At 41.9% G+C, this 24,783-nt stretch overlaps 1 protein-coding gene across 1 annotated transcript in view; it reads right to left on the reverse strand.

Annotated features, from left to right (window-relative positions):
• LOC124614031 (retinol-binding protein pinta-like) overlaps positions 1-24,783 on the reverse strand; it is a 181,367-nt gene that overhangs the window by 92,376 nt on the left and 64,208 nt on the right. Inside the window, exon 2 of the mRNA XM_047142855.1 lies at positions 5,181-5,343. Within this exon, the coding sequence (XP_046998811.1) occupies positions 5,181-5,331 (151 nt within the window). The 5' untranslated portion in view covers positions 5,332-5,343. The remainder of the gene's footprint in view (positions 1-5,180; positions 5,344-24,783) is intronic.

Below are 24,783 nucleotides of genomic sequence, written 5' to 3' on the forward strand. Positions count from 1 at the left end.
GTTGTGTCCCACTGCTGCCTAGTCCACAGAGAGTCGTTTCTTGTGGCCTGATTTCAGCGCTCGTGCTGCGACGACACGGAAGCTCATCACGCACTTCAGTGACCAGCACCTGCTATCTGGTCGCAGCCTCGTTGCATTTCTGGGCTTCAACTTCTGCTCCAAGTTCTCCTATAGTTTTGTCCCGTTGCAGAACGAAAAAAGAAAATGGATCTTGCAAAAAGTTCCGCTTCAAACACTACAGTTGCATGAAACATTGCTTATCAACCAACCGGCCCTCGTAACTGGAGACACTTCGAATGGAATTAGGCACGTTCCTTACCAAATTGCCAAAATAACAATATCGGATATTTCCCCGTTCTTGCACAGCGGCCTCCGTAATACCCTGTAAGGTCTCTGGTGGGACAACAGTGGGACAAGATGTTTGCCGATCGCTAACTTTAGCACCGCCGTTTGATGAAAAAAGAAATGAAATGTCATGTGGTTCGAGCCTCCCGTCGAGTAGATAGATCGTCTCATGCAAGTCATTTTAGTTGGCGCCACTTCGGCGACTTGCGTGTCGACGGGGATGAGATAATGATGAAGACAACACAATACCCAATTCCTAAGCGGAGAAAATATCCGAGGCAGCCGGGAATCTAACCGGGGCCCTTTTGCATGGCATTCCGCGGTACTGACCGCTCATTTCTCGACGCGGACGCCCAATGCGGGAAACATGTAGGCCATCCATCCGACTGACTGACTATGTTCCACTAGGAACGTGTTCACAGATTTTGCCGATGGCGGCGTGCACTATCGTCCATCAGCGTGAATCCCGCTCCAATACGTTTACTAAATGGAGCCACAATGCCTGCAGGATGTAGTCCGAACAAATCACACCAGTCATCTTCTCATGTATTGCCGCAAGGGGTTAATCTAAAACACGCAGAAAATAGCATGGCTACACAAACACAGTAGCACATCATTATATTTTTTTACTATTCGTTTTTTGAAGTATAGTTTACTATGGATACTTTCATACTACTTTACTTATTGTATGTTACAGCATGTTTTAAGCAATTATTGTCGCTCTCTGCGACATATTTTCTGTGGGTTTTTTTCTGTTGCCGTTTTTTACTTAGCGAACATCGTGTCATCTGCAACCATGTGAGTGTTTGTTAGTAAACAAATACTAAAAGTTGAACTTCATATGTCTGCAAGATATACTTGGGTTTGTGGTAGTGTTGTGGAAACCAGTTATTTGGTGCGTACTGAGCTGTTACTTAGCTATTCGTGTACACACGTTCGTTGGATGGTATGTAGCTCCTTTTATACACAGAAAAACAAAACTTTCACACTTTGTTTGTGATTCGGAATATTACGCCATCTTGCTGTTGGCGTGCGTCGCGAGAGGTGCATCGCATGTGACGAGAAAGGCTATGAAAAATGCTGCGCGAATTCGTACAGAAAAGATACACATACACAAACAACAGATGCCTCAAAAACACAGTAGACATAATAGAGAAAATTAGCAGTGTCAGCATCCCCCCAACAGCAAGACTGTTATCTTTTGACATAACATCCATGTACACAAACATACCCACAGAAGAAACTATAAACATAGTAGAACAACAGCTAAAATGCAAGAAATTCCCAGGTGAACAAATAATTGAAATCTCATCCATTCTTAGGCTAATCACAGAAAAAACTACTTCACTTTCAACAACAACTTCTACTTGCGACAAGAGGGGGTTCCCCACCAGTGGAACCTTAGCCAACATTTTCTTGGACCATATAGAGGACACAATATTCAATAACATTGTAAAACAAGGAGGGTACAATGTGATCTACTGCTACCGATATGTGGGTGACACAATCAGTCTTGTAGATGAAACACATAACAGGATAGAAGAGCTACACAGTAACATCAACACAGTACACCCACAAATCCACTTCACAATGGAAATAGAAAACAACAAGAAACTAAATATCTTGGACCTTACAATCATAAGAAACAACCACCAACATGAATTCTCCATCTACAGAAAACCCACATCCACAAGCATTGTTATCCACAGCTCATTCAACCACCCGACAGGACATAAATATGCCAGTTTCACACACATGCTCCGCAGGATAAACACCTCTTAAGCCAGAAAACTACACACACGAACTAAATACCATCAAACAAATTGCTCTTGAAAACGACTACAAAACATACATCATAAACATGCTCAACAACAAGGTAAAACGGAAACATGCAGTACACACAGACAACACAGCAGACGACACCACATTAGAGAAAAAAGAGGTATGGTAGACAATAACATACAATAACAAAATATCACAGATAATAGGAAACATCTTGAAAAAGCAACGGATACCAGTAACATTCAGAACAAACAATACATTCAGAAAATACTAATACCACTCAGAAAAACCTGAGACAAATTCAGTAACGCTGGAATATATCAACTCACTTGCAACTCCTGTCAGGCCCAATACATAGGACAAACATGCACAAACTTCCGAACGAGGTACACAGAGCACATAAGAGCTCTGAAGAGTGACAGCACACATTCAACTTTCGCAGAACATCGAATGAACAAAAACCATAACCCCACTAATATCGAAAACGGTCTACACACTCTGAGAAACAGCAACAGTCTATACCGACAACTAACAAAAGAGGAAAATTACTACATACAAAAACCTATAGTCGAAGGGAAAAATGTAATAAACGAAAACACTACACTTTGCAACAATACACTCGTTACAGCTCTGAGAGAACTGACCAAGGACACAGAACAGAAAGCACACATACGCAAAAGAACCACTTCCCCATCACACACAGAGACATAAACAATGAACAGAAGTCGTCGTAATTCGCGCTACAGTTTTCATAGCCTTTCTCGCCACATGCGATAAACCTATCACGACACACGCCAACTACAAGATGGCGTAATATTCTGCATCACAAACAGTGTGTGAAAGTTCTGTTTTCTGTGTACAAAGCAGCTACATACCATCCAACGAACGTGTGTACACGAATAGCTAAGTAACAGCTCAGTACACAATAAACAACTGGTTTCCACAACACTACCACAAACCCAAGTATATATTGCTGGCATAAGAAGTTCATTTCTTAGTATTTGTTTACTAAAAGCCGCTCACATGGTTGCAGATGACATGACGTTCGCTAAGTAAAAAGCGGTAACAGAAAAAAAGGCACAGACAATATGTCGCAGACAGCGACATTAATTGCTTACAACTTGCTGTAACATACAATAAATAAGGTAATATGAAAGTGCCCATAGTAAACGAATAGTAAAAAAAATGTAATAATTTGCTACTGTGTTTGTGTAACCACGCTATTTTCTGCATGTTTTAGATTTAAAAAACCCCACTGATGATGGTGATATTTGTGGCCGAAACTAGATTGGGAGAATAAAGAAATAAACGAATAACAAGGTGTTTTGCGTCAAGGCGGACTGAATTTCTGATATTACTGTTTTAATACAGTAGCCGGCCGCGGTGGTCTAGCGGTTCTAGGCGCGCAGTCCGGAACCGCGCGACTGCTACGGTCGCAGGTTCGAATCCTGCCTCGGGCATGGATGTCTGTGATGTCCTTAGGTTAGTTAGGTTTCAGTAGTTCTAAGTTCTAGGGGACTGATGACCACAGTAGTTAAGTCCCATAGTGCTCAGAGCCATTTGAACCATTTTAATACAGTAAGGGTGTAAACATTTTCTCGTCGTCCCCAGACATGAATATCAGTATGGTTACAGTGGACAGATATGGGTGTCATTAGAAAAGCGCGTTGCTTCCCTTTGCTGCCTAGTCTACAAAGAGTCGTTTCGTTCCCATGCGACACGAGGCATCTTTCGAGCCCGATTTACAGGAGGAGCCTTGACAGGTTCTCTGGCAAGTAATCCCAGCTCATGGAAACGATTTCCTCTCATTTTTGTTGACGCCTGTTCTTCTGTAGTGTTTGTAACTGCCACCACAGACATGTAGCATAGCTATTGTATGCAAATATGTGTTCTGAATACCTGCTGAATTTCCGCCGTCGCCACTTCGGTGAAGATCCATAACTGATTCTGTCGCTAGGAACTTGTACCAGATTCTAAAGTCATCACTCTGACACTTAGCAACATGCGGTTCGATGTCAACCCGTCTCATTCTATGCTCCATTATAGTGACTAAATGGAACCTCTGATCATACGTTATTGTTCTGAAGTGCTGCAATGCTCACACTCGACACGTTTGCCATAGACTGCCTATACAGATTACCGCCTTTCGGTAAAAACAGAGCCTGTTTTATCTAGAATTACAATACAAACAAACCAATGTACTGATAACAGCCTGTATTTCTAGATCTCAACGTTTAGTATTAATGTTTAGGCAGTATGCATCATTTATTTGGACACTGTATTATGAAACAGCAACTCACAGATGCAGAAACCATATTTTGAACTACATAAAATTCTTATGAAAAGACATACCCTCTGGCCACAATTTACCGGTTATCTACTGCAGATGAAAGAGGAAGAAATTTCAGAAATGTAGGAAATAAAGACGGGACTGGAATAAGATGAAAGATTCAAAGGTTATGAGTATCAAAGTAAGCAATGGCTAACGTTATTGACGGAAGTAGGGGAGGGAATTACAGTACGAATGGATAATTTTGCGAGACAGAATGAGGCAAAAGTCCCAGGTTCGAGTTCCAGCCAGCACACAGTTTTACTCGGGAAAGGGGTGTTAAATTTCAGTACATACGAAGGTTATCAGATTTTACGATCGCCAAAGAGTATCACTTTTGGTAGAGGTACTGAAATGAACGTCATCTCGATTACACACGCTTTTTACTTCCTTGTGAGCGATTTATGATATTACTGCATATGGCCAGGACTCACTCACAAAAAATGAGCGAGCTTTGTTGCGGCATGTTCCATGTTGCTTCAGCTGGAATTGGCTGAATCTGGATCAGCATCTGGCACAGTTCAGGAGCCTCTTCCTCACCGATCTCAGATTATTATTAAGGTTAGAACCAATGTTACACGCAGTTGCCGTCATGTAGCTAGAAAGTTACTAACATTTTTTTCGGTGAGCATACAATTTCTATTTTGAAACTGTCGCACTGTGCAGCAGAACAGCTTTACTAATTGTTAGCACGGTACGAGCGCACTATAGGAATGGTACTCACCTATGTTATTCGGTAGGTGGGGTTGCATCTCGAGCCACTCACGTAACTTCTTCACTGCGAACTCAATGTCCTCTTCAGTGAAGCCTAGGTGCTTCCTGATGAATGCAATCTCCTTTGGAGTGGCAGGCTGGAAGTTGTAGTTGGTGCTCATCGTGGAGTAAATCTTGAAAACAGAAATGATGGTTACACAACGCAAGCAGAAGACGTTAATAACTAGTAACCACATTAGAAAAAGGAATTTACGCCCCGCAGTTCTTATGTATTTGAAAAATGTCACATTAGTGCCTTGAACTGCTGGTATAATACTCCTTTTACACAACCAGTTCCAGTCGTCCGGCCATCATCCGCTTCATAAAAATATTCACGATGTCATGTTAGGCAAAATGTAATTACATTACAACAAATCCTACCATGAACGATGCTTTTTGTTGAATCTTCAGTGTGCTATTGGCTTTAAAAGGCATTTATTCATAACACACAAGTTAAAACACGAAAAGAACTAAACACGAAAGTTCTTTAACCACCAATACATGTTTCCCCTCATTTTATTAAAACAAATTGTAACAGTAACTCCGTGTTTTCGACAGAACCCCTGTATACTGGTGCCTAGAAACAGCATTTAGTCAGAGGTTGTAAGTTACAAAAAGAAAATCTCAGCAGATACGGTCGTCAACTGAAAATGTCGTATACAATATGGCGTCTCGCAAATTCTGCTTGTGAGGTAGAAATTTTTCATTCCTCTTACTAATTCTCCTTTGCCACTGAAACGAATCCTTTTAATTCTACTGAGATCAGCAAAGCAATAAAAATCTCACAGAATGTAATGTTCATCTTTTTTAATTTTCATTCTCTTATGGTTATATAATGAGAAGTACCATAGTCGTCTTCTTCTTTCTTCTTGTTTGAGCCACCGAACTAGAATTGTCATGTACGACAATTGTTATATGTTTTAGTGTGAAATAATCATCAGTATTACCATAAATATGTCCTTATTTGGTACTAAGATTCTCGCTCCCATTATCTATAAACGGTTAAATCTTTTATAAAAATTCAAACTATTTAAATACCTTAAAAACTGTCGGTTTGTTGACACGATAATCGCGCGCAGTAAGCACGGTACCATTTATGTATTTCAACATTTGTACGTCTAGCCTGCAATCTGTGTCATTAACAAAGTCTTAATCAGTTTTATTAATACTATGTAAGTCATTTCCTGTCACTAAAACTAACATAATCACAGTTTCATCTACATCTACATTTATACTCTGAAAGCCACCCAACGGTGCGTGGCGGAGGACATTTTACCTGCCATTGTCATTATCTCCCTTTCCTGTTCCAGTCACGTATGGTTCGCGGGAAGAACGACTGCCAGAAAGCCTCCGAACGCCCTCGAATCTCTCTAATTTTACATTCGTGATCTCCTCTGAGGTATAAGTACGGGGAAGCAATATATTCGATACCTCATCCAGAACCGCACCCTCTCGAAACCTGGACAGCAGGCTAAATCGCGATGCAGAGCGCCTCTCTTGCAGAGTCTGCCACTTGAGTTTGCTAAACATCTTCGTAACGCTATCACGTTTACCAAATAACCCTGTGACGACACGCGCCGCTCTTCTTTGGATCTTCTCCATGTCTTCCGTCAACCCGACCTGGTATGGATCCCACACCGATGAGCAATACTCAAGTATAGGTCGAACGAGTGTTTTGTAAGCCACCGACTTTGTTGATGGACTATATTTTCTAAGGACTCTCCCAATGAATCTCAACCTGGCACCCGACTTACCAACAATTAATTTTATATGATCATTCCAACTCAAATCGTTCCGTAGGCATACTCCCAGATATTTTACAGAAGTAACTGCTACCAGTGTTTGTTCTGCTATCATATGATCACACAATAAAAGATCCTTCTTTTTATGTATTCTCAATACATTACATTTGTCTGTGTTAAAGGTCAGTTGCCACTCCCTGCACCAAGTGCCTATCCGCTGCAGATCTTCCTGCATTTCGCTGCAATTTTCTTATGCTGCACCGTCTCTGTATACTACACCATCATCCTCGAAAAGCCGCATAGAACTTCCGACACTATCTACTAGGTCATTTATATATATATTGTGAAAAGCAATGGTCACATAACACTCCCCTGTGGCACGCCAGAGGTTACTTTAACGTCTGTAGACGTCGCTCCATTAAGAACAACATGCTCTGATCTTATTGCTAAAAACTCTTCAATCCAGCCACATAGCTGGTCTGATATTCCGTAGGCTCTTACTTTGTTTATCAGGCGACAGTGCGGAACTGTATCGAACACCTTCCGGAAGTCAAGGAAAATGGCATCTACCTGGGAGCCTGTGTCTAATATTTTCTGGGTCTCATGAACAAATAAAGCGAGTTGGTCTCACACGATCGCTGTTTCCGGAATCCATGTTGATTCCTACAGAGTAGATTCTGGATTTCCAGAAATGACATGATACGCGAGCAAAAAACAAGTTCTAAAATTCTACAACAGTTCGATGTCAGAGATATAGGCCTATTTGCATTTGCTCGACGACCCTTCTTGAAAACTGGAACTACCTGTGCCCTTTTCCAATCATTTGGAGCCTTCCGTTCCTCTATAAAATTGCGGTACACGGCTGTTAGAAGGGGGGCAAATTCTTTGGCGTACTCTGTGTAGAATCGAATTGGTATCCCGTCAGGTCCAGTGGACTTTCCTCTGTTAAGGAACGACGACTTCTGGCGCTGGAGTACATATCTGCGTAGTGAGAAAAGCGTTCCATGCGGCGAAATCAGTGAGGCATCAAGGGAAAGCATTTTACAAGATACATCATACAGTAAATATATCCGCACTTGCGAATATGAACAACCATCAGTTGTAAAATGGAATGACGACAACGTGCAAAGCACATTTGGACATGTAAGCAAATCAAAAGGAACTTTGCATCGTAATTCACAGTCACACAGGCACTGCAATATCGTACACAATACATCATTTCTGAATCCTGTGTCTCTATATGTTTCCATCATTTTCTTGCTGTTGTCATTGAGATACACCTTCCTTGGTTAACATTTCACACTATTACTTGAAGATTGTAGACTTATAGAAAGCTTTTGACAATCTTGACTGGAATACTTTCTTTCAAATTCTGAAGGTGGCAGGGGTAAAACACAGGGAGCGACAGGCTATTTGCAATTTGTACAGAAACCAGATGGCAGTTATAAGAGTCGAGGGACATGAAAGGGATGCAGTGGTTGGGAATGGAGTGAGACAGTGTTGTAGCCCATCCCCGATGTTATTCAATCTGTATACCGAGCAAGCAGTAAAGGAAACTAATGAAAAATTCGGAGTTGGTATTAAAATCCATGGAGAAGAAATAAAAACTTTGAGTTTCATCGATGACATTGTAATTCTGTCAGAGACAGCAAAGAACTTGGAAGAATAGTTGAACGGAATGGGCAGTGTCTTGAAAGGAGGATATAAGATGAACATCAACAAAAGCTGAACGAGGATAATGGAATGTAGTCGAAGTAAGTAGGGTGATGCTGAGGGAATTAGACTGGGAAATGAGACACTTTAAGAAGTAAAGGAATTTTGCTATTTGGGGAGAAAAATAACGGATGATGGTAGAAGTAGAGAGGATATAAAATGTAGACTGGCAATGGCAAGGAAAGCGTTTCCGAAGAAGAGAAATTTGTTAAGACCGAGTACAGATTTAAGTGTCAGGAAGTCGTTTCTGAAAGTATTTGTATGGAGTGTAGCAATGTATGGAAGTGAAACATGGATGATAAGTAGTTTGAACAAGAAGAGAATAGAAGCTTTCGAAATGTGGTGCTACAGAAGCATTAGATTGGTAGATCACATAACTAATGAGGAGGTATTGAATAGAACTGGGGTGAAGAGAAATTTGTGATACAACTTAACTAGAAGAAGGGATCGGTTGGTAGGACATGATCTGATTCATCAAGGGATCACAAGTTCTGTATTGAAGGGCAGCGCGGAGGTTAAAAATCGTAGAGGGAAACCAAGAGATGAATACACTAAGCAGATTCAGAAGGACGTAGGCAGCAGTAGGTAATGGGAGATGAAGAAGTTTGCACAGGATAGAGTAGCATGGAGAGGGCATCAAACCAGTCTCTGGACGGAAGACCACTACAACAACAGTTGAAAATTAATTTAAAATCAACAACGGTAAAATGGTGGCGGTATTACCCTGGTTACCATTTTCAGGACCGTCACTACTTACTATTATGCGTACGAATTGTACAGTAATTGAAAGTTACAAAATTTTTTATCTGTTTCATGTACAATTATAATTACGAAGTATAGACGAAACCATGTGGAGCTGGAAGATTATACATTTGAAAGGAAATCTGGTTCGCGAATGGAGTTAAGGAAACTGATGAAACAAATCGATAGAGAAATGTATTTGGAAATCCATGTTCACTACAACTAAACGTACAAGGAAGGGGCAAATTTTTTTACTGTCCCTTGCCTAAATGTATAGTGTTATTGCCGGTAAAATACATCATTCACAGCTCATTTCTTGTTCGAAATATAATTACGACAATTTGGATTGGACAAGATGACTGATTTTGTGTTGTGAATGTACAGAATACCACAGTGATACTGTATAGCTTCAGCAAATTAATGTCGTCCTCCCAGATAGTTATGTTCATCTTTGTTGTTATTTGTGTGCTCACATTAAATTAAAATACCTAATATCACACAAGTAAATTTAAATATAAAATGGAACCATAAAGATACGATGAAGTATGGTGGATTACTGTATCCGGGAGTAGCGAATTATTTGACGTGGCCGTTTTAAACATTGACACTTCAGCATACGAAATGCACCCGTTCTAGACCCGCTTGCGGCTTTATATCTTTGTTTGGATGCGATGATAAAAACGAATTTTGAGCAATTATCGTTACAGGAAAATAAAATGTCGACGGAAGTATCATCTAAGCCTCTGTATTAGCTCTAATATCTCGAATATCTCGTCGTGATCATTTAGCCAGATGTATTTAGGAGTGAGTAATATTTTGTCCGACTATTCCAGGGAAAAACTCTTTTCAAATTTCGATAGAAATTCTATCCGTGATACGCAACGCCTCTCTTGTATCGTCCGCCACTGGAGCTTCTTCAGCATCTCTCTGACGCTCTGGTGCCGTGTTAACGATCCCGTGATGAAACGTACCGCTCTTCGTTGAATTTATCTTTTCTGCCAGACCGATCAGGTGAGGATTTCATATGTTGTTGTTGTTGTTGTGGTCATCAGCCCTGAGACTGGTTTGATGCAGCTCCCCATGCTACTCTATCCTGTGCAAGCTTCTTCATCTCCCAGTACTTACTGCAACCTACATCCTTCTGAATCTGCTTAGTGTATTCATCTCTTGGTCTCCCTCTACGATTTTTACCCTCCGCGCTGCCCTCCAATGCTAAAGTTGTGATCCCTTGATGCCTCAGAACATGTCCTACCAACCGGTCCCTTCTTCTTGTCAAGTTGTGCCGCAAGATGTGTGCAAGATGACGTCCTCTTGGGTAAAATATTCCAGAGTTAAAATAGACACCCCTTCGTATCTCCGGACGGGGACTACTCAAGAGGACGTCGTTATCAGGAGAAAAAGGATTTAATATAGATGAACAGTAGTCAAGAATACTTCGTAAAAGCGCTTTTTGTGCCGCTCCTACATGGATGAGTAACGCTTCAGTAAGATTCTTCCTAGGAATCTCAGTCTGGCATCTAGTTTTCCTAGTTAACGTCGTTGATGACAGTTACTCTTTGTTCTTTTACGGAATATATTGCTTGCTGCAGTTTGTCGTCAATAGTGTAGTTGTGCAGTAGTGGATTTCTTTTCCTGTGTATGCGTGATATGTTACATTTACTTACAATCAGGGTCAACTGCCGAATATTGCACTTCACCAATCATTTACAGTCTATACTGCAAATCGATGCTGTCTTCTGGCGTTGCTACTTTGTTATAGAAAACCACATCACCTGCGACCAGTCCTAGACAGCTTCCGACGCCCTCTGCTAGATGATTTATATACACTGAATACATTAATTTTACTATGATACTTCATTCGGGTACTCCGGGAATTACATTTCCATCTGTCAGTTTTGTTCCGTTCAGAGCAACGTGTTTAGTTCTGTCTGCAAGGAAATCTTGAATTCAGTCGCAAAAATTGGTCCTGTACTCGATAAGCTCGTATTTTGTTCACTATATAGCAGTGGAGAACGGTGTCAAATTCCACCATAAAGTCAAGAAACACGGCGCACACACGAATATTTTGACCTAAAAGCTGCCCAAAAGTGCACTCTTCAAATGCGGATACTTCCCGGAATGCATAAGCCCCTGCGATAGTCTGACAGAAGGGGCACTGCTGAGCCAGTGTGTTATTGTGCACAGGTACGCGGTAGAGCCAATCTGTATTTCCGTCTCACTCCCAGAACGTCTGGCTACTGGCTTGAAATCGCTCTGCAATTATGAATGTATTAAAGTGTATTTTTACTTGAAGTATGGTGAAAAGCAATGTGTATTCCGAACATTCGGATATGTGCCATTATTTATGATTACTTTCTTTCATATTACACACATCAAAACGGAATTGACAGTGTCTTGAAAGCAGGGTATAAGATGAATACCAACAAAAGCAAAACGAGGATAATGGAATGTAGTCGAATTAAGTCCGGTGATGCTGAGGGAATTAGATTAGGAAATGAGACACTTAAAGTAGTAAAGGAGTTTTGCTATTTGGGGAGCAAAATAACTGATGATGGTCGAAGTAGAGAGGATATAAAATGTAGACTGGCAATGGCAAGGAAAGCGTTTCTGAAGAAGAGAAATTTGTTAACATCCAGTATTGATTTAAGTGCCAGGAAGTCGTTTCTGAAAGTATTTGTATGGAGTGTAGCCATGTATGGAAGTGAAACATGGACGATAAATAGTTTAGACAAGAAGAGAATAGAAGCTTTCGAAATGTTGTGCTACAGATGAATGCTGAAGATTAGATGGGTAGATCACAGAACTAATGATGAGGTATTGAATAGAATTGGGGAGGAGGAGTTGGTGGCACAACTTGACTAGAAGAAAGGATCGGTTGGTAGGACATGTTTTGAGGCATCAAGGGATCACTAATTTAGTACTGGAGCGCAGCGTGGAGGGTAAAAATCGTAGAGGGAGACAAAGAGATGGATACACTAAGCAGATTCAGAACGTTGTAGGCTGCAGTAGGTACTGGGAGATGAAGAAGCTTGCACAGGATAGATTAGCATGGAGAGCTGCATCAAACCAGTCGAGCGATGTCGTTGTCCAGAAGGAAGTCATTCACAAGATGGGCACGATGGGGGCGCGAATTTCCGTGCATGAAGACGAATGCCTCACCAATATGCTGCCGATATGGTTGCGCTATCGATCGAAGGATGGCATGCACGTATTGTATAGCCGTTACGGCGCCTTCCGTGATCACCAGCGGCGTATGTCAGGCCCACATAATGACACCCCAAAACAGCAGGGAACCTCCACCTTGCAGCACTCACTGGACAGTGTGTCTAAGGCGTTCAGCCTTATCGGGTTACCTCCAAACACGTATCCGACGATTGTCTGGTTGAAGGCATATGCGACACTCATTGGTGAAGAGCCAATCGTGAGCGGTCCATTCGGCATGCTGTTGGGCCCATCTGTACCGCGCTGCATGGTGTCGTCGTTGCAAAGATTGACTTCGCCATGAACGTCGGGAGTGAAGTTGTGCATCATGCAGCCTGTTGCGTACAGTTTGAGTCGTAGCACGACGTCCTGTGGCTGCACGAAAAACACTATTCAACATGGCAGCGTTGCTGTCAGGATTCCTCCGAGCCATAATCCGTAGGTAGTGGTCATCACTGCAGTAGTAGCCCTTGGGCGGCCTGAGCGAGGCATGTCATCGACAGTTCCTGTCTCTCTGTGTCTCCTCCATGTCCGAACGCCTTGGTTCATTCCGAGACGGCTGGACACTTCTCTTGTTGAGAGTCCTTCCTGCCACAAAATAACAAAGCGGACGCGATCGAACCGCGGTATTGACCGTCTAGGCATGGTTGAACTATTGACAATACGAGCCGTGTACCTCCTTCCTGGTGGAATGAACGGAACTGATCGGCTGTCGGACCGCCTGCGTCTATTAGGCACTGCTCATGCATGGTTGTTTACATCTTTGGGTGGGTTTAGTGACATCTCTCAACAGTCAAAGGGACTGTGTCTGTGATACAATATCGACAGTCAACGTCTATCTTTAGGAGTTCTCAGAACCTGGGTGATGCAAAACTTATTTTGATCTGTGTATTTATTACTTTTATTAGTAATCAGTCTCTTCGTTAAGTTCTGGGTGTTTTCCTGTATATTTGTTAATACAGTGTGAAAGAAAAATCATTCCTTTGCTGGAAATTGAAAGGAAAAGTAGCCGCTGAATACGTAGGTTTAATTTTGCCCATTGTGTTGTCGGCTATAAAAAAATAAAAAAAATAAAGTTGTCGCCCAAATGAAATACGAAAGCATTTCGTTTTTGTCCCGGATCCTTCGAAATTCAAAATTATGACATGAAAATGCCTCTAAGACTATACAAAGAGATGTTCTGAAAAATTGTTTGTAAAAAGATTTGACTATATGTTAAATTATGTGTTATCAAATCCTACCTTCCCTGACGAAGAGAAGAAACGATTTTAACATAAACTACCTTAACGTCGCAAATAAACAAACGATGGCTTACTTCACACAAATTTCCTTGTACCATCTTAAGAATAGCCGTAACAGACTGCAAAGTACCATTAAAACTCCAAAAACAGCAAAACTTTAACTGGTAGCCCGTCAAAGTCGTTCGTAGAGTTACGCGAACGCTATGAAAGATGCAAAATACAGCTACTGAGGAACAGTTTCGGAGCCACAGAATTGCATCTACATCTACATACATGCTCGCAAGCCACCGTACGGTGCGTGGCGGAGGGTAACTTGTACCACAACTGGTCAAAAAATGGTTCAAATGGCTCTGAGCACTATGGGACTTAACTTCTGAGATCATCAGTCCCCTAGAACTTAGTATTACTTAAACCTAACTAACCTAAGGACATTACACACATCCATGCCCGAGGGAGGATTCAAACCTGCGACCGTAGCGGTCGTGCGGGTCCAGGTGGTAACGCCTAGAATCGCTCGGCCACGCCGCCGGCACAACTGGTCATTTCCTTTCCTGTTCCATACGCAGACAGAGCGTGGGAAAAATGAGTCTCTGTGCCTCCGTATGACCCCTGATTTCTCACATCTTATCTTCATGGTCCTTAGGCTATATGTATGTTGGTGGCAGAAGGATCGTTGAGCAGTCGGTTTCAAATGCCGGTGACTGAATCATATCAGGTTGCTGTCCCAAGCCTTGCTTAAACACACATGTGAGCGATGAATACCATATCTGTAAGAGGTTTTAAATATTCTTCCAGCTGATGACGCGAATGAATTGCAAAATATGGTTCAAATGGCTCTGAGCACTATGGGACTTAACATCTGAGGTCATCAGTCCCCTAGAACTTAGAACTAATTAAACCTAACTAACCTAAGGACACCACACACATCCAGGCCCGAGGCAGGATTCGAACCTGCGACCGTAGCAGCAGCGCGGTTCCGAACTGAAGCGCCTAGAACCGCTCGGCCACTCCAGCCGGCAATGATTTGAAACTTATGTATAAATGAGTTTGTGGTAGTTCACAATAAATTCAGTTCAAATAAAATTTTGAAAACAACCAAGATTCTGGTGAGAACACTGATATTTAGTGCTTCTACAACTTACTAGGCGCACGACTAAAGACCTAGTTGTTTCGAAAAATCTATACCACCGACTACTCGCTATTGCAGACTAAAATGAATTAGATTTATTCATGAATCAGCTGGTGTTACTTTTGAAGAGATTAGTTATATCAACAGACAAACTGTAACGTTACAAGAAACAAAATTGCATGAACAGGGGAGGATGTATCCCTAAAACACACTTTGGTGATGTCGTAGATTATATGATCAGCAATGCAGGAACAAAGACAGCTTCGACAATGAGATGGTACATTTGCAAGGCTACCTCAAAGATTTCAATGACTTGTCGAAAACAAAAGTAGTGAATACATAAGTTCTTCAGTCGGTCTGCCCATGCTCCATACCCGAGGTAGGCTTTTCGAATTTTTGTAGCATTTGTCCTATATGATAAACATCAAGAAGTGACACATCCTTTCAAAAGAGGAAAAGAAATTCGTTCAAGAGAGGAAAACGTCACACAAGGAACGTTTAGAAAAAAAAATGTGTGTGAAATCTTATGGGACTTAACTGCTAAGGACATCAGTCCCTAAGTTTACACACTACGTAACCTAAATTATCCTAAAAAAACACACATACTCATGCCCGAGGGAGGGCTCGAACCCCCGCCGGGACCAGCCATACAGTCCATGACTGCAGCGCCCAGACCGCTCGGCTAATCCCGCGCGGCTGGAACGTTTAGATATCAGTTGGGATTAACTGTAGATGTTCCCAAGCAACGCTAAGAAAATAGCAATGTTGGAAATACCAGCAGCTGTTTTTTGCAGACCCTAAAACATCAGCAGAAATAACAAGTGTACATGTGCAGCTCATCTATCGATTGAGGGTTATTCTAGAAGCTATTTCCAGTTGACGTAATATAGACATAGACAAATATTTTGCTTATATTGTTGAAACAGCAAGATTGTACCCTGTTGTATGTCTCCCACTGTACAGAAGATTTTGGTGCATGGCCCAGTTGTCATTGAACGTGTCCTCTTACGCACAGGCAGTTTATCAGAAGAAGTATGGTTATCACATGGGACTCGCAGTTCAAATGGTTCAAATGGCCCTGAGCACTATGGGACTTAACTTCTGAGGTCATCAGTGCCCTAGAACGTAGAACTACTTAAACCTAAATAACCTAAGGACATCACACACATCCATGCCCGAGGCAGGATTCGAACCTGCGACCGCAGCGGTCGTGTGGTTCCAGATTGTAGCGCCTAGAACCGCTTGGTCACTCCGGCCGGCAGGGACTCGCAGTCGGGAGGACGACGCTTCAGATCCGCGTCCGGCCATCCTGATACCGGTTTTCCGTGATTTCCCTAAATCGAATCAGGCAAATGCCGGGAATGTTTCTTTGACGAGGTATGGCCAACTTCCTTCCTCATTCTTCCCTAGCCCGATGGGACCGATGACTTCGCTGTTTTTTCCCTTTCCCCAAATCAACCAACCAATCAACCAATCATAAGAAGCAGCCGAGGCCCGTAATAAGCACTTTGGCAAGAAAATCTCATGAGAAGGATGCAATCTGGACGTAATGAACAGGCTACTACTGACATCCGATCCACTATTAACAGGTATGAGGCCTAAGCCAAAGAAAACCAATAACCCTCCGTTATAAAAAACATTACATGTACAGTTTATAATTTATATAAAAAACAGCTACCAGCCACATGTATGGTTTAAAAAGGTTTATTACCTTCAGACCATGACCGGTTACGGATTTTTCTTTACAAATCCATCTTCAGATGGCAGATTACAAGCATTCTTAGTTGGACCTAGTGTTGTTTGTGTTATTCGTTTGCTGCATTTACGGCTCTCAAGCGAAGAATGGATTAGGCAGATTCCTTAGGCAGAAAATGAGGTGAAGAAGAGTCGCCAATAGAAATAGACTTCTCGGAAGAACAAGACTGCGTGGCATCATCTGAATAACACATAGTATTCCAGCTAAGAAGTAAGGAATCTAACAAGAATACCATAATTTGGTTTCATTTCATGTTATAAAGTATGTAAATACTTTATTACTCTACAAATATCGCCTCTAGGGTCAGACAGAAAATACCAAACACTAATTTAGACCAACTTTTTACATTAAATACCCCTATGTGGGGCGTCAACCTGAATGGATCTCATAGAGAAACAGAGCGAGCTGAGTTTCACATCATCTCAGTTTGCAGAATCTATGTTTAAATTTGTACAGATATTCGTTATCAAAGACGTCATAATTCTTGAGTATTAAAGCATGGTCCACAATTCTACAACAGACGGGCGATATTGATCTACGACCCATTTTCAGAACAGGAATGGCTTATTTTTCCTCCAATCGCCACCGGTAGGTACCTTTGCTGCTCCAGCGATCTACGACAAACGGCTGCTAGAACGGGAGCAAGTTCTTTCGCACAATCCCTGTAGATTATTATAGGTATCTCATCTGGTTCTGATGCCTTTCCACTACTAAGCGATTGTAGTTGCTTTTATATTCCGCTATTGATTATCTCAGTATCTGCCATTTCGACTTTCGTATGATGATTCAAAGGAGGGACCGTATTACGATCTTCCACGGTGGAACAACTTCGGAAAATCAAATTCAGTATTTCGGCTCACTGTCTGATGTCTTCCATTCCGGTAGCAATATGACGACTGAGTGAATGAACAGATGATTTTGAACCTTTTACTAAGTTTACGTAAGACAAAAGGGTTTTAGTGTTTTTACTCGCATCAGTTGACAAAATTTTACTTTCACGTCGTTGAATGCCTCTCTGATGGCTCTCCTTATGCTCATTTTCGCTTCGTTCAGCTTTTGTCTGTAAGCTAGGTTTTGACTTGTCTGGAATTTGTGATGAAGCTATCTTAGTTTACACAGCAGTTTTCTAACACGGCTAGTAAACAACAGTAGATCTTTCCCATCCCTTAATGCATTGTTCGGAACAAAATTGTCTGAGGCATATTGAATGATACTTCTGACTTTCTTCCCCTTTGTGCTCCCTATATTCGTCCTTAGCATTGAATATCTGAAATTTGTATCCTGTCCCTCTTGCTAAGCAAAAATATCTTCCTACTTTTATTAACATTCTTTGTCAGAACCGTGGTCATATACACTATCACAGCCTTGTGATCACTTCCTCTACGGTAACTGATTCCAGTTCAGGTCTCTTTGTTGCCAGGAGGTCTCTAATAATCCGCTCAAAGTCATTTACGAGCAAGACATCCAGAACAATGTCCCACGAATCCCTGCCTCTAGGACCAGTTTTGATAGCATAACACTGCAAATCTATAGTCGGCAATTTGAAGTAACCCCCTATTAAAACTTTATGATCAAGAAAATTACTAACGATATTCTGCAAGCTCTATCTGCAGCGCTCTACCACCACAGTTCCTGAAATAGGCGGGATATAAAAGCATCTGATGACCATTTTAAACCGGCCTTCGATGCTTAACTTTATCCAGATTAATTCAGATTCAGAATGTGTGATAACCTCGCTAGATATTAGCGAATTGTTTACTGCAATAAATACGTCACCAACACCGGCGTTTAATCTACCCTTACGATAAATATTCCAATCTGAACTCAGGATTTCTTTGAGATTTACTTCCCGTTTCATCCAACTTTCTGCTCCTAATACTTTCCGTGACTTAAAACCTTCTATTAGCTACACGAATTTCTCGATCTTTTCTTAGCTGCTCCTGAAGTTTACTAATATCATATTAACCTCTTCTATATCCTATCTGCCAGGACGAGCCTTCTCTGAGAACATTGTGACTGATGTAACTTCGATTTAGGAAGACAGTTCGTCACCCTATTAGGAAGAGAGTCTATGTATACAGAGAACAAGTGCGTTCCTGTCGAGGACAAAGAGATATATTCCAAATAATGCGAAGTTTAAGATTTATGATGGAATTAAGCGGAATTAGGATAACATGTTCTGGAAACGTAGTGAATCAAAAATAGTCCCGCACGAACATTTCTGTGCCACGTTAGGACACTGCCTCTGTTATCATCATCACCAATAAGATATTCCTACAAATTAAAGTCTGTGGCAGAGGGTCTGTGGCAGAGCAGAGAGAAGACACACGTGAGCAACGGCAGCAAAATACTGTTCGAAGTTTTATAGCACCATAAAAAAGCACATAAGAGCTTTTCAGTCATCGTTATAGTACCATTTCTCATGCTCTTCCAGTGACCTACACATGACTTATGGCATGAGGTAGACCAGATGTGTAGATAATCGCGGTAGTCCAAGAAATGTGCCAGCTGGTACGAAACAGGTTCTGTGATGATTTCACGTTAACTGCACATCTTCGAGTGATGACCATCTACATCTACATCTACATGATTACTCTGAAAATCAAAATTAATAGCCTGGCAGAGGGTTCATCGAACCACATTCAAGCTATTTCTCTACCGTTCTACTCTCAAAGAGCATGCGAGAAAGCGAACACTTATACCTCACCGTGAGAGCTCTGATTTCTCTTATTTTATTATGATGACAATTTCTCGCTATATAGGTGGTCGTCAACAAGGTGTTTTCACACTCTGAGGGGATAATTGCAAAGCTTAAGATTTAAGGTGGAATTAAACGGAATTACGATAATATGTGCTGAAAACGTAGGGATGAAAAAGTAGTCACGCCTGAACATTTCTGAGTCACGTAAGATCACTGTCACTGTTATCATCATCACAACTAAGATACTCCCACAAATTAAAGTCTGAGGCAGAGGGTCTGTGGCCGAGCAGAGAGAAGATACAAGAGGAGAGTAACTGGAGTAAAATGCTCTTCGAAGTTTTATAACACCATGAAAAAAAGACCCTGCCGGAGCGGAAAACGCCTTTGTCTTCATGTTTATCACCCATTTCGCGTATCATACCCGTGACGCACTCTCCCATATTTTGCAGTAATACAGAGCAAGCTGTCCTTCTTTAAACTTTTTCGATGTTCTCCGACAATCCTAACTGATGTGCATCTCACACCGCACAGCGTAGTAAAAGCACTTTCTTTAAGAGACCTGTAGCATTTTCGAAGTCTTTTGCCAATAAATCGCGGTATTTTTTTCCGTTCCAGTTCAAGTTATTCGTAATTATAATCTTTAAGTATTTAGTTGAAGTGATTTGTGTCATTTATAAAAGAAGGTATAAACCACGCAGCCACGTTCAAAACTTTGTGTAATTTATCATTAATCGGAATTTAACGGATTCCCTTTGGTACTCATACGGATGATCTGACAGTTTTCATTGTTAAGGGTCGTGCAACTTCCCTCAACATACAGATATTTTCTCTGAATCATTGTCCAATTGATTTTGATCCTACCATAAATTTAGCGTATGGTAAATGCCAGGGTCATGTGCAAACAATCTAAGAGGTCTGCTTAAATAGTCTCCTAAATCGTTGATGTAGATGAAGGACGGCAGGGCATTTCCTTGGAGCTAGATATTACATCTGTTTTACTCGACGAATTTCCGCAATTTCCTACGAACTTTCAGACAGGAAATCACGAATCCAGGATCACACCTGAGACGATACTCCATAGGTACACATTTTGATTAGAAGTCGCTTGTGAGGGACGCTAGCAAAAGTCTTTTAAAAACCTTAAAGTATGTAATCAGCTTGACACCTATGCTGACAGCACTCATTACTTCGTGAGAATAAAGAACTAGTTGTGTTTCACAAGAACGATTTTTCCTGAGTCCGTGGTGGCTACTGGTCAATAAATCGTCTCTGCAGATCGATGTTAGCGAAATAGCTCTGCAATTCATCGGATTTCCTTTCTCGTGTACTGGTGCAGCTCGCACAAGTTCCCAGTCTTTGGGTACGCATCTTTCTACTAGCGAGTGGTTGTATACTACTTCTAAGTATAGAGGTACTGTATCAGCATACTCTGAAAGGAACCAGAGGCCTTGCCTTTATTAAGTGCTTTAAGCTGCTTCGGAACGCTGAGGATATCTATTTCGAAGTTACTTGTATTGACAGTTGCACTTGATTCGAATTCTGGAATATTCACTTTGTCTTCTTTTTCGGAAAAACGTGTTTAATAACTCTGCTTTAGTGACACTGCCATCAATAATATCACCACTTTCATGGATCAATGAAGGTATGGATAGCATCTTGTCGCATGTGTACGTTACATACCACCTTAATCTGTTTGGGTTTTCTGCCATGTTTCGATATCGTTGTGACAACTGTTGCCAACAAACCAGAAAGGAAGAACTTCAAACAAGACACTCTCGGTTCCAAAATCGTTTTTATTTACAGGATATGACGCGTTTCGCTCTTTTGGGTCGTCATCAGATTGGCGTAATGCTTAACGTGGAAAACCAACATTTTGTCCGTTAATGCCCACATATGGCTGTAAGATAAAATTTTGTACGGATATTTTATGTTAATGCCATATTAATCGACGAATGTTAGTTTTCCACATAAATTTTTACGCCAAACTGATGACGTCCAAAAGGGGCGAAACGCGTCACTACCTGTAAGTAATAAAGATATTGCAACCGAGACTGTCTTGTTTCAAGAAATTCAGAACCGCTTGCTGTTCCAGGCGCCCAGTATAGAATGGAAGCGACTTTATTAGGAAAAAAGTAATTAGGAAAAAAGTAATTTTACAATTCATTTATTCGTCACAGTACCTAAATGCTGCATATTGATTCGATAAACCCCTCAATAGGTGTACAACGATGAGGTTTTCCTGGCTCTCACAAAATACCGTTGGTACGGTCGTGTTAGTGACAACAATTCTACATCTACATCTACATCTACATCCATACTCCGCAAGCCACCCAACGGTGTGTGGCGGAGGGTACCTTGAGTACGTCTATCGGTTCTCCCTTCTATTCCAGTCTCGTATTGTTCGTGGAATGAAGGATTGTTGGTATGCCTCTGTGTGGGCTCTAATCTCTCTGATATTATCCTCATCGTCTCTTCGCGAGATGTATGTAGGAGGGAGCAAAATACTGCTTTACTCCTCGGTGAAGGTATGTTCTAGAAACTTCAACAAAAGCCCGTACCGAGCTACTGAGTGTCTCTCCTGCAGAGTCTTCCACTGCAGTTTATCTGTCATCTCCGTAATGCTTTCGCGATTACTAAATGATCCTGTTGCGAAGCGCACTGCTCTCCGTCGGATCTTCTCTATCTCTTCTATCAACCCTATCTGGTACGGATCCCACACTGCTGAGCAGTATTCAAGCAGTGGGAGAACAAGCGTACTGTAATCTACTTCCTTTGCTTTCGGATTGCATTTCCTTAGAATTCATCCAATGAATCTCAGTCTGGCATCTGCTTTACCGACGATCAACTTTTTATGATCATTCCATTTTAAATCACTCCTAATGCCTACTCCCAGATAATTTATGGAATTAACTGCTTCTAGTTGCTGACCTGCTATATTGTAGCTAAATGATCTTTCTTTCTATGTATTCGCAGCACATTACACTTGGGCTGGGCTGGCCGGAGTGGCCGTGCGGCTCTAGGCGCTACAGTCTGGAGCCGAGCAACCGCTACGGTCGCAGGTTCGAATCCTGCCTCGGGCATGGATGTGTGTGATGTCCTTAGGTTAGTTAGGTTTAATTAGTTCTAGGTTCTAGGCGACTGATGACCTCAGAAGTTAAGTCGCATAGTGCTCAGAGCCATTTGAACCATTTTTAGCCATTACACTTCGCTACATTGAGATTCAATTGCCATTCCCTGCACCATGCGTCAATTCTCGGCAGATCCTCCTGTATTTCAGTACAATTTTCCATTCTTACAACCTCTCGATATACCACAGCATCATCCGCAAAAATCCTCAGGAACTTCCGATGTCATCCACAAGGTCATTTATGTATATTGTGAATAGCAACGGTCCTACGACACTTCCCTGCGGCACACCTGAAATCACTCTTACTTCGGAAGACTTCTATCCATTGAGAATGACATGCTGCGTTCTGTTATGTAGGAACTCTTCAGTCCAATCACACAATTGGTCTGATAGTCCATTTGCTCTTACTATGTTCATTAAACGACTGTGGGGAACTGTATCGAACGCCTTGTGGAAGTCAAGAAACACGGTATCTACCTGGGAATCAGTGTCTTTGGCCCTCTGAGTCTCGTGGACGAATAGCGCGAGCTGGGTTTCACACGATCGTCTTTTTCGAAACACATGCTGATTCCTACAGAGTAGATTTCTAGTCTCCAGAAAAGTCATTATACTCGAACACAATACGTGTTCCAAAATTCTACAACTGATCGACGTTAGAGATACAGGTCTATAGTTCTGCACATCTTTTCGACGTCCCTTCTTGAAAACGGGGATGACCTGTGCCTTTTTCCAATCCTTTGGAATGCTACGCTCTTCTAGAGACCTACGGTACACCGCTACAAGAAGGGGGCAAGTTCCTTTGCGTACTCCGTGTAAAATCGAACTGGTATCCCATCAGATCCAGCGGCCTTTCCTCTTTTTGAGCGATTTTAATTGTTTCTCTATCCCCCTGTTGTCTATTTCGATATCTACCATTTTGTCATCTGTGCGACAATCTAGAGAAGGAACTACAGTGCAGTCTTCCTCTGTGAAACAGCTTTGGAAAAAGACATTTAATATTTACGTTTCATTTGATTGCTGTGACAAGTACAGTAGGAGCGCAGTGAGTGCAGCCTTCACTTGCCTGTTGCAGCGGACCGCCGCCGTTGTCGCCGCCGCCGCTGGGTGCAGTTGTTCGCTCTCTGGGTGCAGGGAGTGATGTACCCAGGACCTCCAGCAAGGGCTCAACTCCACAGCGGGACTGCGCTAGCTTAAGATCAACGGACAGTGTAGTTTATACGCTAACCTATCGCGAAACCAGCTCCCGGTTAGCAAACACTGACGTGAGGAATGCAGAGGCTTCTGGTTCGTTGCTGCACGCCTCTTGGAAACAAATAAAAGATGAGAGTGTGTCGCATGCTGTCGAGGCCAACTGCAAGCTGTTCTGTAATATGTGAAATTATCTCTGCCTGCGGCGAACAAATGGGTCACGAACTTCACAGACGCCGGAACCTTGAGCGTTACACGTGGTAGCGATCTTCCCTTGTAACGTCGTAGACTCACCCGTATTGTGCCCTCGTCTAGTAGTTTTAGGGCGTTTGAAAACTGGCTAGTAATTAAATCCACAAAATTTTTAATGCTTTTCCGATTTCCGAAGTTTACATTACGAAAACTGCCTCATCCAGGACTTTCGGGACAATGTTTAAAAACCTATTAGTTATTAAAGCAACAAGAAAAAAATTGTTGATTCACTCTAAGCCAAAAAATAAAACCATGGAATCAACGCAAAACCAAGGAATTTTCCGAATGGGACGGAATTCGGTAGATGTGATGTACAGTGTAGACAAACAGTTGATTAAAGTTTGAGAAAAACCGGATAATACTCGTATAGTCAAGAGAAAGAGCTTAGAAATTGAGAAAGTCAGTAATGCGATGGGTCACCTCAAGGCTTTATGAAAGCAGGTATTCTGCTTGGCGCTGATTGACAGTTTTATTGGATGTCCTCCTCATGGATAAGGTTGCAAATGTGAGCATCAGCTGATCACAAAGAACCACAAATTGTGGGTCGTTGGTGCCTGAGAATAATGAACAGCACAGCATGCCGCCCATTGGGAGCCACACTATGCAAATGTTTCAACCGAAGACCATGGTCTGCAAAGAAGCTAGACAGGGGAATACCTAGACCATTGGCGTCTGGTTCTACTCACCAAATGATCGTGGTGGCAGGACGATGGCCGCCAGGTAACACTGCGAGGCGCATACATGGACTGTCACGGTTTCATCTACGAGGTCATTTTCCGGGAC

The sequence above is a fragment of the Schistocerca americana genome, chromosome 4 (genome assembly GCF_021461395.2).
Source record: "Schistocerca americana isolate TAMUIC-IGC-003095 chromosome 4, iqSchAmer2.1, whole genome shotgun sequence".
Classification (NCBI taxonomy): domain Eukaryota; kingdom Metazoa; phylum Arthropoda; class Insecta; order Orthoptera; family Acrididae; genus Schistocerca; species Schistocerca americana.